General features: G+C 43.7%; 1 protein-coding gene across 2 annotated transcripts; it reads right to left on the bottom strand.

The window, feature by feature from the left end:
* Positions 1–1114: 1114 nt before the first annotated feature.
* CCNL1 (cyclin L1) lies at positions 1115–15903 on the bottom strand. 2 transcript variants are annotated; one of them, XM_049867430.1, is made up of 11 exons: positions 15510–15880; positions 14605–14679; positions 14018–14127; positions 7226–7346; positions 6049–6113; positions 4222–4321; positions 4026–4130; positions 3787–3928; positions 3149–3260; positions 2950–3048; positions 1115–1910 (listed from the first exon to the last, which is right to left on the bottom strand). In XM_049867430.1, exons 1-11 carry the CDS (start codon positions 15804–15806, stop codon positions 1562–1564), a joined length of 1575 nt encoding a protein of 524 aa, XP_049723387.1. In that variant the 5' UTR covers positions 15807–15880; the 3' UTR covers positions 1115–1561. The 2 variants fall into 2 exon arrangements, with proteins under 2 accessions (XP_049723387.1, XP_049723388.1); XM_049867431.1 differs by lacking the exons at positions 1115–1910; positions 2950–3048; positions 3149–3260; positions 3787–3928; positions 4026–4130 and having other exon boundaries at positions 4228–5815; positions 15510–15903.
* Positions 15904–16474: the final 571 nt, after the last annotated feature.

Raw genomic sequence — 16474 nt, 5'->3', positions numbered from 1 at the left:
ATTATTTTGTCAATTGACTTAGAAGTCCTCTTAAGCCATAGTCCCCAAACCCCCGCCCTTACTCCGCTGACCTTTGAAGCATTCAGTTTATCCTGGAAACTTCTTTGCTTTTGGTCCAGTCCAGTTGAGCTGACCTTCCATGTATTAAGTATTGTCCTTCCCTTCACCTAAAGTAGTTCTTATCTACTAACTAATCCGTAAATAACTCTCTCCCACCCTCCCTCCCCCCTCTCATAACCACAAAACAATGTGTTCTTCTCAGTTTATACTATTTCTCAAGAACTTATAATAGTGGTCTTATACAGTATTTGTCCTGTTGCATCTAATTTCACTCAGCATAATGCCTTCCAGGTTTCTCCATGTTATGAAATGAGAAACTTTTTTAACAGCAATAAATCTCTTTGTGGGTGTATTTACAGGAAAAAAAAAAAACAAAAACCATATGGAGCCCAGTCTAGTGGAGAAGGTAAGTGATCAAGGTGGATAACAACATACCAACGGAAAGCTAACTCTGAAGTAGTATTTTAATCGCGGTTAAGGATCTCTAAATTTTCCAAAATGTTCAGAAAATATTCCTCCCTACAGGAATCATTTGAAAAATAACCATTTAAATGCAAGTCCTGGCTTTTTCATCAAGACTTCATTCTCTGTGGTCAGATTTTCCTTTATCACCCAGCCAGGTCAGGGCCCGCATCATTGAATTCTCTTAGCCTGTGTGCAAATTTAAAAAGAACCCCACCACACCACCGCCCTAGATCTCAACAGCTGGACTCACTGACTGGCATGTTCAGTTGTGATCCGTTTGACAGAGCAGCCCTTTTAGAGGAAGTACTTACAACTGCCTTACAAGCAACCCTGAGGCACCATTCACGCGTCCGTCAGCTGTCTGCCTGGAAGACTGGTCCAGTGCTACAAGGGAACGTCAAATGTTACACCGCCCGGCCACGGGCACTGCGAAGCCTGCTAGCAGCTCAGGACACAGATAGGAACTGTATTTCAATAACCTCAGACTGTTGTCTAAAGAAAGGGACAAGGACACGTGTTGACAGAAAATCAGTGCAGCCATTTTACTATGAAAATTTTATCTTTTTAATAATTTATTTAAATAAGATATTTGAAGCAGTTTAAAAAAACAAGATTTGTATTTTATTTCCTTGTAAAAATCTTTACACATGCAGACAAACCCGTGTTAGGAAAGTATTCACCATCATTTAAACAAATAACCACTTAAATACAACAGTGTCTGCAATTTTATCTGTATAAAAATAAGATACGTTTTTACACAATTTACGCTCCAGTTCTGATAGCAATAAACAATACACAACTGTAAGTACAACTGAACCTGACCATGGTTTCCAATTAGATACTGCTAGGGCATTGTAATGTGCAAAAAATTTAACATAGTTCTTTTCAAAAGAAAATGTCCTCAGTGTTTCTAGAGACCTAGAAGGTTTTAATAAATCAAATCCTAATCAGTTTGCTTTTAACATTTTGATTACGAGTCCATACACCACACTGCAGATAGGCAAAAACCAAGAACCGACGGTGGCTCGAGGCCGGGTCAGCGCCTGTGCCGGCCATGTCCTGAGCGACTGCCGCCATGGTGCTTGCCTTTGTGGGACCTCTCAAAGGAGCGAGACCGGTCCCGCCTGTCCCTGTGATGTCCCCTTTCATGCCTGTGCTTCTTGGCAGCATCTGAGTGATCCCGAGACTTGCTCTGAGATCGAGAACGAGATTTTTTCCTTTTGTGACCATGTCTATTCGAACTTTTCAAATCATCTCTGGTATGCTTGGCCTTCAGATGAGGAGAACCATGATTATGATGTCTTCGCGGGCTTTCGCTGTGACTGCGGGATCTGCTTCTTGATCTTGAGCTGTACGTCCCCGACCGACTCCGCCTATTGTTGTAACTTAGATAAAAACGTCAGGTTCAGTTTCTGTGGCGACAGGCCATTTCAGTGGCTGCTCAGAACAGGCTCGAAAAACAACTACAGACCCTATCAGGGACAGACCAGAACTAAGGTGTTTTCTAAATCTCCCCACCCCTCACTACCCCACTCAAAGCTGTAATGTTTTACATGGCTCTCAAGCAAGAGTACTGTAAGTCTATATAGCAAAACCCGTATCGATCCTGCAGGACAGAGAACCACCCACGGGGTTTCCAAGGAGCAGCTGGTGGATTCAAACTGCCAACCTTTTGGTTTGCAGCCAAGCTCTTAACCACTATACCAACAGGGCTCTGTAAGTCTATATATAAGAGGACAGTAATTAGCAATTTTTACAAACTGTCCTAGAAATATGCTTTTTACTGTTACTGAAGAAGAGCCACATGGAGCTAGCAACCCAAATATGAAGCCAACTAGGGAACATTCTTTGGCCACGACTGGCTTCACTATTAGTTATTAATAAGAGCCTAATGATACAGTCAAGGAGCCCTGGTGGCACAGTGGTTAAATGCCCTGCTGCTAACTGAAAGTTTGGCGATTCAGACCCACCAGCCGCTCCAGGAATAAATATGTAGCGGTCTGCGTCTATGAACAGCACAGCCTTGGAAGCCACCTATGGGGCAATTCTACTGCCTTACAGGGTGGCCATGAATCGCAACCGACGTGATGGCAATGGGTGGGGTTTGAATAGGCCATATTCTTATGTTATAAACAGGATCCTACACAGCACTCTGGGTAACCCCTACACTTTTCCAGAAAGCATGGGGGAAAACAGAATGACCAGAATGCCGTTAAAATACACTGCTCTCAAAAAAAGCAAACCACAAACCGCACAAACTCAGAGCACATTCCCAAACCCCTTTCACTTAACGTGACTGTGTTAACAGCCCATACCAGCCTAATGACGAAAACAGTGTACTTAATGTTTTGTTTTGTTTTTTAAAAAAGTAATAGCCTTTGAAGATTCCAAACAAGACTGCTCTTCCTAAAAAAATATACTCACTGTCTCCTTGGAGTGTGCGATCTGGAGCGTGATCGTGTTCGTGACCTTGATCGACTCGCACTTCTGCTGTTTCTACTTCTCTTGCTGTCTTTTCTTACACTTCACAAAAAAAAAAAAACCACAAAATTTTAATTACATACCTCAGGTTAGAAACTGAACACATAAACAAAGACTCCTCAGGTCAGTTTTGTAAACTCACCCATTGTAAGGGCTTTTGGAAGCCTGCTGTCTATCCTCAGGTTCTTTTCTGACCGTCTTCACGTTAACAGAGACTGGTGACTTCTCCTCAGCTTTTACTTCTCTTGGTGATGCTTAAAAAAAAAAAAATCGTTTTAACAACAACAAAAATTCCAAAGCCACCACCTCCCCATTAATTCCAACTCCTGGCGATTCCACGTGGTAAGGAGATGAACTGCTCCACACATTTTTCTTGGCTGTAATCTTTAGCCAGAAAACCCTGGTGGTGTAATAGTTAAACGCTACGGCTGCTAACCAATGGGTCGGCAGTTTGAATCCACCAGGCGCTCCTTGTCAACTCTATGGGGCAGTTCTACCCTGTCCTATAGGGTCGCCTTGAGGTGGAACTGACTCCACGGCACTGGGTTTGTTTTTTTGTTTTCGTAATCTTTAAGGGAACAGACCCACCCAGAGGGCTGAACCTGGCTTCTAACGTAACTCATGCTCTTTCAGGTATCATTCTTCAGTGGACTGTCAGGAGTGAAGCAGTGGCAGCTTCTTAACATCACTGTTTCTATGAAACTAATAAATGCTAAAGCTTTCAAACCACACACCCTCACAACGCCCTGCAAGTCATTTCAATTCTGACAACAATCTTACATGGTTTAGAGGCTGGCGAAAATCCACCAAGAGTTGAGAGGGCTGGCGTTCCATCAGGATTCAATCCCTTTGCTTTTAATTTGGCTTCTTGTAAGGCTACTTTTCTTTTTTCGACTTCTTTTTCTAGCATTTCATAGTTTGGCTGTTGAAGAAAAATGAAGTTACTATTTGCCCTTCATGGCAGTTTATAGATTCTCAGCATTAGGGTATTAGCACACACACGAGTGAACAGAAGTCACCTTTTTTCGTGTATAAAGCCTAAGCGTTTCTATGCAGATTTCCTGGATCTCCTCTTCTGTAGTCCCAAAAAGAAGAAACCAATGGGGACGAGTTGGCAGTGGAATCTAAACCATAAAAAAGAGTCCCTTAGGTGAAACCGTCACTGATTTTTGTCAGAACTGGTAACGCCCGTGGTTGATCCCACAGGACACCCACCTGGAGAGCCCTAGCTGCAAGGTAGATGCAAGCACATGCTATAGTCTCTGGTTGAAATCGAACAAAAACATTGGTCCGAAGACTGTCATTCATGTAATTCCTGAAAAATATTTCAACTATAAGCTTTATTTGTAAACAAACCACTTCTTTTGAGGCTTACTTATATTGGAGACTCAATTCTACTTTATTCTTTTTTCTTCTCATATTTCTACTCACATCATCATAGTCTAGCATAACAATTCTTAACTCAAAAATCATTAAGAGATAAGAATTTAACACTAGAACTATTCTTAAACTTTCTTATATATGACCAAAGTCCTTTTAAATCCATATTACTATTCCACACAGAACTTACTTCTATCGAAAAAGCAATGCTTTGATAGTTCTGACAGAAGTAGCTTCAGAAATGATCAACTACTCCAACAATACTTCAAGCCATTAATTACAGACCATCTCTCCTTTATCCATAATGAAAAGCAGTGTCACCAAGTTCTTTCAAAAGCTCAAAATATTATGACAGGGGTAAAAAGGCATTTTTCAGTAAGCACCCACCAATTTACACTTACATTAAGAAAACTAAGCTCACTCAGAAAACCTAGATGAAGAACAATATATACATAAAAGCCTTGTTTACACAGCTTTTTTGCAACTAAGTATAAATAAAAGTGATAAACTGCTTCAGTCACTAAACTGCTGGACTTTTAGAAAGCCCAGCAATACTCCTGAACTACTGAAAATATTTTACAAGTTATTTCAAAGTTAAAATGCTAAAATTAAATGGTCTGTTTCTGAAAAATCCTTATTTATGAAAGCTGCTAAAATCTGTTACAGAGAACATGTACTTAAAATGTCATGCATTTTATCAAAGAATATAAGACTTTTCTAATAGTTCTAATATTTATGAAGTCCGAAAGAAACACGGTAGTTATAAAAAGAACATATGCTTGAAGAATCAAGAGCATAAAATTATATCAAGTCCTGCACGCCATCGACGGTCTTATGCAATAGTAGTTGTGGCTTGACCACAAATTTATTTACCTTTAAATAAGCCCACGTGCCAGATCACATTACCTGAATCTCAAAAAGCTGAGTTCTAAAGTCTTTAAGTAATAATAACATCTCTTTTAAAACTCAAGAACTTCTTACTTCTAATATTATTGCCTGAAATCACCTAGCAGCTATAAATTCATCCACTATGTCCATTTTAAGCTACAAGTTGTAGTTCCTTTTGGTAGAATTCACATTATACAAACCAAAAATAAAAATTTAAACTCCTAAAAAAAAAAAATCATTTAATTCATAATGGCTGGACACAATCTATCAAAAATGAACTATTCATTTTGATAGTTACAGGAATACATTAAATACACAGGCATGTTGAAGAGTTACTTCTGGAAGCAAATATACAAATCCTTTCGACACCCCGACAGAACTAGAAGACGCTGCCAGATGGATATGGACCACTTCAGTGAATCTCGGATGAGAGCTTGCACTGGATTGGCTGGAGGAGAGCAGGGCAGCCAATCAGGCCATCCTGAGGTCATGGGCTGAAGTGCAGAGGGCAGAGTTCTATGACTTACCATCAGGGACTACCCTTTAATTAAAGAGTAGAAAAAAGAACAAAGTTAAATTGAGTTCTCCATTAAAAGTAATTAGTCAAGCCAAGAAAACAGGAAGCAGAAATAAGCATTATTTACCTTTTGGTTAAAAAACAAAAAACAAAAAGCCCCAAAACAAACGTATCTCATTTTGGAAAGGAAAACGAAACTTACTTTATTTCTGCTTCTGTTTTCCTGGCTAGGAAAGAAATGTAAAAAAGCAACTTACCAGGCAGTTTGAACCAGGGTTTGATTACGTTCACATTCTAAGACTTGTAAATACATAACAATGATCTGAAGAACAAGGGAAAAAAAATCAATTTAGCATATCGGTGTTTCCTTCGCGGTATAGAGTTCAGCAAATAAAGTAACTGAAAACGTTACGTGCGAGTTTTAATTCTTTTATAAACTGCGTAGACAACACAGGCCAACCTAAAATGTACCAGAGATTCAACATAGATTACGCTGCTTGCTAGATTTCATACCAATTATGTTTATTAGTACGTTCTAAAATTGTACAGGATAAAACGAGTGTTGATCAAGTTAATTAGAAGACACGTGGTTAACTGTCCATGAACACTTCAGTACGTGACCAACACTGCGCTGGGCCTTTCACATGTATTATTTCATTTAACTTCCCAAGGGGCGTTCTGTAAGTACAAATATCCTAGAAGCCAGGCATTTTAAAGCTACACAACAGATGACGGAAACTGTGTAACACCTGCAGTGGGGGTGTTACAGTAATAACACTCAAGTTTTTGCACTGAACCATCACGCTGAAGTGTGATAGAAAAGAACTACATGTAAAAAGCCTTACCACAGTTTATGTCACGTCTTCCTGAACCTGTATTACCATCATTCCCATTCTACCGTTTTAAAGATGTGGACACTGAGAGACAGACACCAAGGCATAGCCAAGTTTCTATCGCAGACTGTCCTGACCCCAGGCCATCCGTTTTCGGAACCACTGAGCTGTATGGCTACAGCGATTCCATGAAAGCCAAGAGATGCTAGAGAAACCTGTCAACTTTTCCTAACAGTACTGGGGGGCGGTAGAGCAGCCTCCACACTTCGAGCCCACACTTTGAGCATTTACTGATTATTCACTAGGTGCCAGGTGCTCCTGCGGATGTATTATTTATTCCTCTGAAGCAGAAATTTCACCGCCCCCATTTTATAGGTGGGGAAACTGGTGCTTAATCACAGAGACAAAAAGAACTTAAGAGTGAAGGCAAGACTTGAACCTATGTCTTTACTCCCACTTCATTAATAAATCTCAATATTCAAAAGAATGTTTTTTAAAATCAAGGTTAATTCTCTCAATGTAAGTATAAATTCATACAATTACAATTTTCTAAAAAAAACCTTAATACTTACAAATGTAAATTGTGTACTCTACAACTCACCTTATGGGGATGCTTGACATGAACACAAAATCCCAACTCCTTTAGCACCCTCCTCTCTGCCTTGATAACTTGATTTTTGGTGTTTATGTAGTTCTGATCAAGGATCAGAGGGCTTGGAGTCCTATAGTTTGTAAGAAATAAAATCAAAACTGTTTTGCACATCCAAAAAATTTTATTTGTGGCATCTCCATTTTCCCTTCCAACCAACTATTGGCAACAGAAACCAGCTTTTTAAACTCCTGCAAACAAGTTAAAGCGTTAATCTTGTGCTGTCCAAGTTACGCTAATTACAGATACGTTCACGCACATACTTAGATTAAGTTCCTAAAGGAACTAACTCAACACTGTGATGGGGGAAAACACAACACTCTTAACACTCTTGGGTATTCCACATAGATTTCTTCATACCGACTGGATTTGGGGTATATGTGTGCATGTGTGTGTATACACATACTGACTGACTTAAGGCGACAACTTGATTCATTTATTACTGGCACAAATCCCATTAAGTCTCCATAACCGTTAACAAGGCCTTTTCCCACTGACAAAAGTAATGTGCTCTTAAAAAACGTTTACAATACTACAAAAAAATCTCATACAATTATAATGGTTTTACTCGTTATATAAAAGATCAACTCTCGGCTAATTTATGGCCCAAATAAAAGTTACAAAAAAACCCAGTGAAAAATGAGTCACTACTTCAGACTCCCCTAGGTAGGCAATTTGCTTCAACACATTTTTCTAAGAATCCATCTCTACTCTAAAAAAACCCTGAAAACTAAACATTTAGCTCAATTACCAAAGAAATAAGAAAAGCAAATATTGAAGAGTCAAAGCTCAAAGTGACCTATGAAGAAAGCCAGGCTCCAGTGTGGTCAGCTGTGGTCAGAGCCAGGCCACATTGCAGTCATGAGGCAATACCCTCTCGTCCGCACTGCAGGACAAGGGAAGCCCACAAAACCACAGGGACACACTCAAGGTCTCTGTAACAGACTGAATGTTTGATGGTTCCCAAAACCCGTTTCTATGATACAGAAGGCTACACGTATGTGATTTAATGCTTTGGAAACAGCACACTGAGTGAAGAATGCCTTTCCTCTAGGGTAGTTTTGTTTTTGATGGAGAAAAACCTACCACTATCCATAATTTAGGAAAAGACTATTTTAAGTCTTACAATTAACACTCGTTTCCTTCTGAGATGTTTCTCTCTAGGCACAAACTATTAAGAAAACAAACTTTCATTTTTAAAAAGTCTATGTAGTTCGATTTGCCCATATCCTTTTCAGAATCAAACACCAAAAAGTCCATTCTTATGGAGACACTGACTATATGGTAGTAAATGAGTAGAATATTTTAAATATCTTCCTCTATACTCAAGCTAACATTCTATTTTTAAAAGACATCACAAAAGTTTACATCTCATTTCAACACGCCAACCAAATCCAGAAATAAGCTCGTATTTTAAAAACATCCACTTGAAAGTTAAAAAGCAATCTGAAATGAGCTATGTTAACTAATCCTATGGAGCAACAAAAATAAAATCAGCTATCTTATTCTTAAATTTAAAATTATAATAAAAAGTTGGAATGTTTACTAGATTCTTTCAAAGTATTCTGACTTGTATCAAATTTCATTAAATGAAACTAAAGTTGAGGGTGACAAGATGAAAAACAGACGCTATTTAAATTAACAAAGCTGAAAACCGGCCTTTCTCAGTTCCATTCATATTATAGCCACTAAATACACTATGAAAGATGAGGAATGAGGCCACCAATTCAGATGGACTACTTTCTAACACAAAAACATAAAAATGAATCCATTTTATCAGGACAAAAAGCTACAAGTTAGGTGCTCTTTGGGGGAAAAAAACCTCAAATTAAGAAAAAAATCAAATTTAACACTCCAATGGGAGCAAATTATATATATGAATTCATTCAAAAGATCTTAAAGTTCAAAATTTTTCAGGTTTTATCATCATATTAAGAATTTTCAAAAAAAAAATTCAAATCCATCTCAGACTCTCTAACTACTGACCGGATACTTACAGCCCTCCTTCAATGGTTTTAGGAGACAGAAGACCTCCTGTGGCACAGCTGTGCCACTTAACTCTTACTCCCTGCACCCATGGGGTACCAAAAATGTTAGCATTCCTACAAAAATACAATTTTATAAAAGCACAGCTGTCTGTAACTTTTTCCTTTTACATGGATATAAATCATCTACACCTGCTACTGGAGCCCTGGTGGTGAAATGGTTAACTGCTCAGGCTGCTAACCCGAAGTCAGCAGTTCCAATCCACCAAAGCACTCCTTGGGAACCCTACGGGGCAGCTCTACTGTCCTCCAGGGTCACTGTGAGTTGGAGTGGAGGGGACTGCACACACCATCGCCACCACACCTCCTCCCAAGCTGTTCATTAAGAGCTGCTTTCAAATACAGCTAAGGCTCATGTGTTCTTGCAGTCACCCAACCTACTGCTTGTTTGAATCATGGCTGCGATCAAGTCAGACTTCATCACTAAGTACTCCTGCTTAAACTGCTACTTCTTTTCCATCTTCTTTACCATTCTCCTCACTTTCCTTTACCGTTTTGGCAAACCCCAATAACATCAGAACAGGTTAAGCAAACCAAACTCATTATTTACTCTACAAACTAATTATTTACTCTAACTAATATACTCAACTTCTTGTTCAGGCTTGCTACTACCTGAAGAAAAGCTAACTTCATGAGTTTCACTTTGTTCAATGGCTTTTCTCCAAAATCAAGCAAGGCTAAATGAACATGTAATTTACAACTACCTTAGGGTAACAATGTTGTATTAGAAATTTTAAAAAAGTGTCCCCGTAAATCAGCTTTATGAAAGCAGTTCTTTCTTTATTGAAATTAATGTAGCATCCACAGTACTCTCTGGGGCAACAAGAACACTAAATGGAATTGAAACTTGCTAGGATTTCTTCCTGCCCAATCAGGTAAGCTTCCCTACAAACCAGTAAAAGTAGCTCAAGGCTGCACTTAGAAATCTCTTCTGCAGAAAGAAACCATCCATCTGTTCAGAGAAACGCAGAAATAACTTTCACTATCAACACACACACCCCCCTAACCCATCTCCCTTGCTTTAAGTTCTAATGTTAGATTTTTTAGGTAAACCTGTATGATAAAAACTTTCAAATTTCAGTTTTAACAAGAAACCTTGGTAATTTGGTAGTTTATCATCTTGTTTCTTAGAATAGCTACTTTTCCTTTAGCAAGATTAACTGAAATACAATTTAACAAAGAAAGGGGGGAAAAACAGGATTAGGGGGCCCAAATATGATTAGTATCACTCATGTGGTACAACCCCGTTGCTGTCAAGTCGATTCGGACTCATCGTGACCCTGTAGGACAGAACAGAACTGCCCCATAGGGTTTCCAAGGAGCGGCTGGTGAAGTCGAACTGCTGACCTTTTGATTAGCAGTGGAGCTCTAACCACTGTACCACCAGGGTTCCTATGTGGAATGAAACAACACCTGTTGCTGCTGAGTCGATTCCAACTCACAGCAACCTTGTAAGACAAAACAGAGCTGCCCCATGGAGTTTCCAAGGAGCACCTGGTGGATTCGAACTGCTGATCTTTTGGTTAGCAGCCACAAGCACCAAGAAATTCAGAAACGAGTTCTCCAAGGAACTCTACTATGAGGCTTCAAACTGATTCGCTCCATTGCAAACCCCTGCCAGTAACCTGCATTCCTAACAAGTTCCCAAGTGATGATGCTACTGGCTAGGGACCAATTTGGAGAACCACTAGCAGAGCATAAATTCTCAGAATTGATTATACCTAAGAGTCATCTACGGACCACCTTGTTTAAAATGTAGATTCTGATTCTGTATAACGTTAGAAATGCAAATTCTCAACAGAGGTTTGAACCGGTTCAAAGCCGTGCGGTACACTACCGGTAGGTGAGTCAATTCCAACTCAGGGTGACCAAGAGGCCAACTGCTACTCGATAAAATTTTTTTAATCTGTGACATCCATTTCCAAGGAAGTAGCAATGTTGTTTCTTCAGAAGTATTTGTTTAAACTAAAGGTCAACTATTCAAAAGAAAAAAAAAAAAAACCAAACCTATTGCTGTGGAATTAATTCCAACTAACTACAGGGCCACAAAAATAAGCTGCAGAAGAGGCTGGACTAAATGACAAGATCACTTAAGACCCTCCAACCCTTATCTATAACTCAAAATTCCTTCTCACATTGAGAGTATCACGTCAAAAATACCAATAATTGGATAAAGCAGTCTTTGAAGATTTCATAGCATTATCTCAAATCTCAGGGTGTAAGTGCTCCTCAAAACTACAGGAAAACTAATTTACTTGGAGTAAGTTACTATCAAAGGCAAATTACAATTTCAAAGTACTGCTATGAAAAAGCACTCTTCCTCTTTAAGTTCAGCCATGCACATTCTGAGGCAAACTACAAAAAGCTGAGGGGAGGGGGAAGCCAAATAACCCAGGATGGGGCCTGGGCATTGGCACAGTTTTCAAAGCTCCCCCAGTCATTCTACTCTGCAGCCAGGACTGAAAACCACTGACCTAATGCTACATAAATGACGTTTCTTCATAAATAAATTGTATTACAATTTAAAGTTGTGTATAAACTAGATTAAAAAAAAAAACTGCATCTTTAAGACAGACCAATACAGTTTACCTAACTTAAATATAACATACACAGTACTTTCTAATGACATTAACCTCGTCAAAAATACTAAGGTACAGTTCTAATAACTTGGACAGCAAAGACAAAAGCTTATAACAAGAAACAGGAGTTTTTCTAAATGGTTCACCAGTGGCCAACCTGTTAGTCCCCGATTCCAGTGACCTATTCTCAGAGCACTGGCTTCTCCTTGGGGATTTTCGATACTTCACTCACTGTTGCCATGACGACAGCTTCATCTCTATGTACCACTCCACATCACCCAGGCTTTGGTAAATGTAGCTGGTCGCTGTATAGTCGGTTGCAAGGGAAAAAAGAGTTGAAGTTAATAACGTATACAAGTTATATGTCTGAGTTAACTTGTAAAATGCATAGAAACGCTTCTATATCCTGTTTTTGTTTTTCATTTTTTAAAAGCTTCCATGCAATTAACAACTCCTTTTAAATTTCATGCTATAATCACACTTCTAAGATTGAGGCAAAACAAATTTCTCTGTAAAAATGCCAAAAAAAGCACTGTGACATCAGACGCAGCAGTCAGATGTGATACTTTAAATTCCATGGTTTTTACAGTTATGAAGACCTAATGTGACATCAAGGAAGAAAATTCTAAGTCTCACAGAGAAAGTTCCAAAGACAATAATCATATAACTACATACTGGTTGGCTCAACAGGTTCAAAGAATACCACCAGAAACTATTTCTTTCAAAAAAAAGCTTTGAACTAAAGATACAGAACCTTTTCTATTAGACAGTGTCATTCTGTTTCATACATCCTCAACAATCAGCTAGATCGCTAAGTACAAACATAAGCTCAGGTCATACTAAATACCAAATTGAAATCTTCCCAATTTCCAGGGATTCCTCAACAAGAAGCTAAAAGATATTTAAAAACGAAATTAAAAAGTTATTCTGTCTCTGGGTAAGAACAGGGTGAATGGGAAAAGACAGGGTAGGGGAAAAATGTAAGAAAACCAAAAAAAAAAAAACACACCATTTGAAATATCTGCAGAGCGACATTTCAGACTTTTTGACTGAACTAAATCATCATAAGGACATTGTAACATTTGGCTGCCTCTGAGTAATTCCATTACTGACAACTTCAAAGATTCGGCCAAGAGTAGTACCATCAGTGTGGAATACTGATTCGGCACTAAGCTACACCCAACCCCCAACACAACTTATTATCATCTTACAACTAATTTCCTTCCAAACTCAGCACAAGTTTGTCTATCACCATGACTCCCTAAAGGGAACACAACTAATCTGTAATCTACACCAAGTAGATCCTTCTCCAGTGTGTACCAGAAATCTCTTGCAGATGCAAAAAGACCTGCAACTGACACTTTGTAAGTGGTTTTCTCTCACATCAACACATAGGTCCAGTGTTACCATGTAGTTACAACACACCTACGAGAAAACACCGTTTCCATTTGTTTTCTTACAAGATGGACTAAGTGGGCCCCTAATAATGCAATCCAATCAAACTTAAGAGTTATTTTTCTAACCGACTCCCCAAGTCTTTATCTGACCAGTATAAAATACCTGTTTAATCCCTTTGACTTCAAACTTCAAATTTTACCATCCTGCAGTCCTTTCAGATCCGGTATTATTCGATATATCGTAGTTCAATGTTGAGAAGTGTTCTAACAAAAACCAACCTCAATTGACAAAGAATTAACTGGGACTTGGAACAGAAAATCAATCTACGCAGAACTTTGCCAAAAGATTAACTTGAACTACGTTGTTTAAACTACCAACCTTTAGTCTTCCAGAGAGAAAGTGGGGGAAAAAGAGAATACACTCCCACTGGAGCCCAATGCATCCTCATTCTCTTTCTTGTTCAATCTTAAATCACAGCCTGGCTTCACAGCGCTCCTAGCAACCTCCACAACTGCCTCTACGAGCTCTAGGTAACTGGTCAGTCACAGCTTCCCCAAGTTTCCTTAAACACCCGTGTGCTCCCAGGTGGATCAGAACACCTAAGTTAAAGTGAGTTTTTCTGTGCATCACATTCGCTTGAACAGGAAAGATGTCTTGACCTGATAATCGGTACACAGTACAGAAGTAGCAGAAGAGAACATAATCGATATTGCCAATCTTACCTTTTTCCTCTTAACTGGCGTAGGTGGTGAAATACATTAATCACATCTCTTATTCTTCTAGGTGCTTCTTCGATTTTTGATGCAAGATTAATACACGCCATGGCAACAATCTGGAAAAAAAAAAAAACCGGATCAGTAACAATTGTTAAAATGACAGGACTATCAACTAAAGTTGGGAAAGAGAAAAGCGTCTCGCCAAAAGTGTAACAAACTTATTCTGATGAAACTTTAGAACACAACTGGGGCAGCCTTCGGCGCGATAAAAGCCCGAGAGAAGCTTCTCGGTCACCAGCCCTATGCTGTCGTTTTGTTGCTCAACTCCTAACTTTGGATCCACAGCCAACCTCGATCCCCCGGGAGTTTGCGGCACTTGGTTGAACACCCTAACCCTTGATAAGGAGGGCACCCGGGCTCAGACTGCACCGCTCCCTTTCTAGGACACATTCCGGAGGTCCCCACTTCCCGGCCGGGGCAGCGGGGCACCGAGGCCCGGGGGAGCCCCGTCCTCGCCGGGGAGAGCAGGCTGCCGACACCACCCCCCCTTCCGGATGAAGAAATCCCCGTCTCGCCGCCCCCGCGCCGCTCACCTCGAAACTGTGTTTGACGAACGACTTGGAGTAGAAAAACCGATGGAACAACACCTGCCCCGTTGCCATCGCCACCTGCAGACGAGACACGAGAAGGGAGGCGCGGGGTCAGGCGGGCCGGCTCCGGGCTGGCCGCCATCTTGTACGCCCGCCTCCGCCTGCGAGCCGCCCTCCCGGCCCTCCGCCTCCGACACCGGCCCCCCGACCCCGGTCTGCCCGGCCCTCCGCCTCCGACACCGGCCCCGGTCCCGGCCCGCCCGGCCCTCCACCTCCGACACCGGCCCTCCGCCTCCGACACCGGCCCCGGTCCCGGCCCGCCCGGCCCTCCGCCTCCGACACCGGCCCCGGTCCCGGCCCGCCCGACCCTCCGCCTCCGACACCGGCCCCGGCCCCGGCCCGCCCGGCCTTCCGCCTCCGACACCGGCCCCAGTCCCGGCCCTCCGCCTCCGACACCGGCCCCAGTCCCGGCCCTCCGCCTCCGACACCGGCCCTCCGACCCCAGTCCGCCCGGCCCTCCGCCTCCGACACCGGCCCCGGTCCGCCCGGCCCTCCACCTCCGACACCGGCCCTCCGACCCCGATCCCGGTCTTCCCGGCCCTCCGCCTCCGACCCCGGCCCCGGTCCGCCCGGCCCTCCGACACCGGGCCTCTGACACCGGCCCCAGTCCCGGCCCGCCCGGCCCTCCGCCTCCGACACCGGTCCTCCGACCCCGGTCCGCCCGGCCCTCCGCCTCCGACACCGGCCCTCCGACCCCGGTCCGCCCGGCCCTCCGCCTCCGACCCTGGCCCTCCACCTCCGATACCGGCCCCGGTCCGCCCGGCCTTCCGACACCGGGCCTCCGACACCGGCCCTCCGCCTCCCACCCCGGCGGGACCAGCGCCGGCCGAGCCCCGCGGCGCACGCACCTGCGGCAGCCGGAGGAGGATGCCGGCGGCCTGGATGAGCTCGCAGCCCAGGATGCGCAGGTCCGTCTCGCTGGGCAGGTCGAGCCCGTCCTGCATGGACGGCGTAGGCGAGAGCCGCTCCTCCGGGATCAGCGAGTGGTCGATGGTCAGCGACACCTCCGAGTACAGGCGGTCGCCGATCAGGATGCCCCTGGTCGCCGTCGCCGTCGTGGCCGCCGCCCCGCAGCCGGAGCCGCCCGCGCTCGGGGCGACCGACGAGGCGGCGGCGGCCGCGGTCGGGTGAGGCCCGGACGCCATAATCTCCGCGAGCTGCACGCACGCCCAACGCAGCCGGAACCCAGAGCGAGACTAACCAGCGTTCTCGGCGCGACGGATATCCCGGCCGCCTCCGCGCGCGGGCGCTTCACGCAGCGTGCGCTTCCGCCCTGACGTCAGCACGCACGCCGACGCGCGCCAGCTAGTCCCTGGGCGGGGCCTCTCTGGGCGGGGCCTCCGCGCGCCGGGGTCGGGGTGGGGCTGCGGGGCGCGCCTGTGCTGCAGCCGGGTCTCTCGGGGGCACGCGGGGCCTCCCTGGGCGGGGTCTCCCTGGGCGGGGCCTCCTGGTTCGGGCCTTCTGGGCGGGGCCTCCTGGTTCGGGCCTTCTGGGCGGGGCCTTCTGGGCGGGGCCTCCGCGCGCCGGGGTGGGGGTGGGGCTGCGGGGCGCGCCTGGGGCGCAGCCTGGTCTCTCGGGGGGACGCGGGGCCCGGGGAGGCCAAGGAGACTCTCTCGTTAAACCAGGCCCCAGGTCCAGTCACAGAAACAATGAGCTCGCCATGACACCGCGTCCTCCAGTCAGCCCACGGCCCACTGCGGCCCAGTGGATTCCACCCTATAGGACACAGTGGAACGGCCCCATAGGGTTTTCTAGGAGCGGCCGGCGGATTCGAACTGCCGACCTTTGGGTCGCAGCTGAGCTTTAAGCACTG

This window comes from Elephas maximus, chromosome 23 (genome assembly GCF_024166365.1).
Source record: "Elephas maximus indicus isolate mEleMax1 chromosome 23, mEleMax1 primary haplotype, whole genome shotgun sequence".
In the NCBI taxonomy this organism is placed as follows: Eukaryota; Metazoa; Chordata; class Mammalia; order Proboscidea; family Elephantidae; genus Elephas; species Elephas maximus.
Note: the sequence above shows the minus strand (reverse complement) of the source record. Positions and strands in the feature narration are given on the sequence as shown.

What these genes read in the sequence shown, in the direction of transcription:
- CCNL1 (XM_049867430.1), bottom strand. Translation starts at nt 15,806, where the DNA reads ATGGCGTCCGGGCCTCACCCGACCGCGGCCGCCGCCGCCTCGTCGGTC. An exon ending in TCGTCAAACACAGTTTCGAG is followed by an intron (nt 14,128 to 14,604) that starts GTGAGCGGCGCG and finishes TTTTTTTTCCAG; the next exon opens with ATTGTTGCCATGGCGTGTAT. An exon ending in ATGTCAAGCATCCCCATAAG is followed by an intron (nt 6,114 to 7,225) that starts GTGAGTTGTAGA and finishes CTTGTTCTTCAG; the next exon opens with ATCATTGTTATGTATTTACA.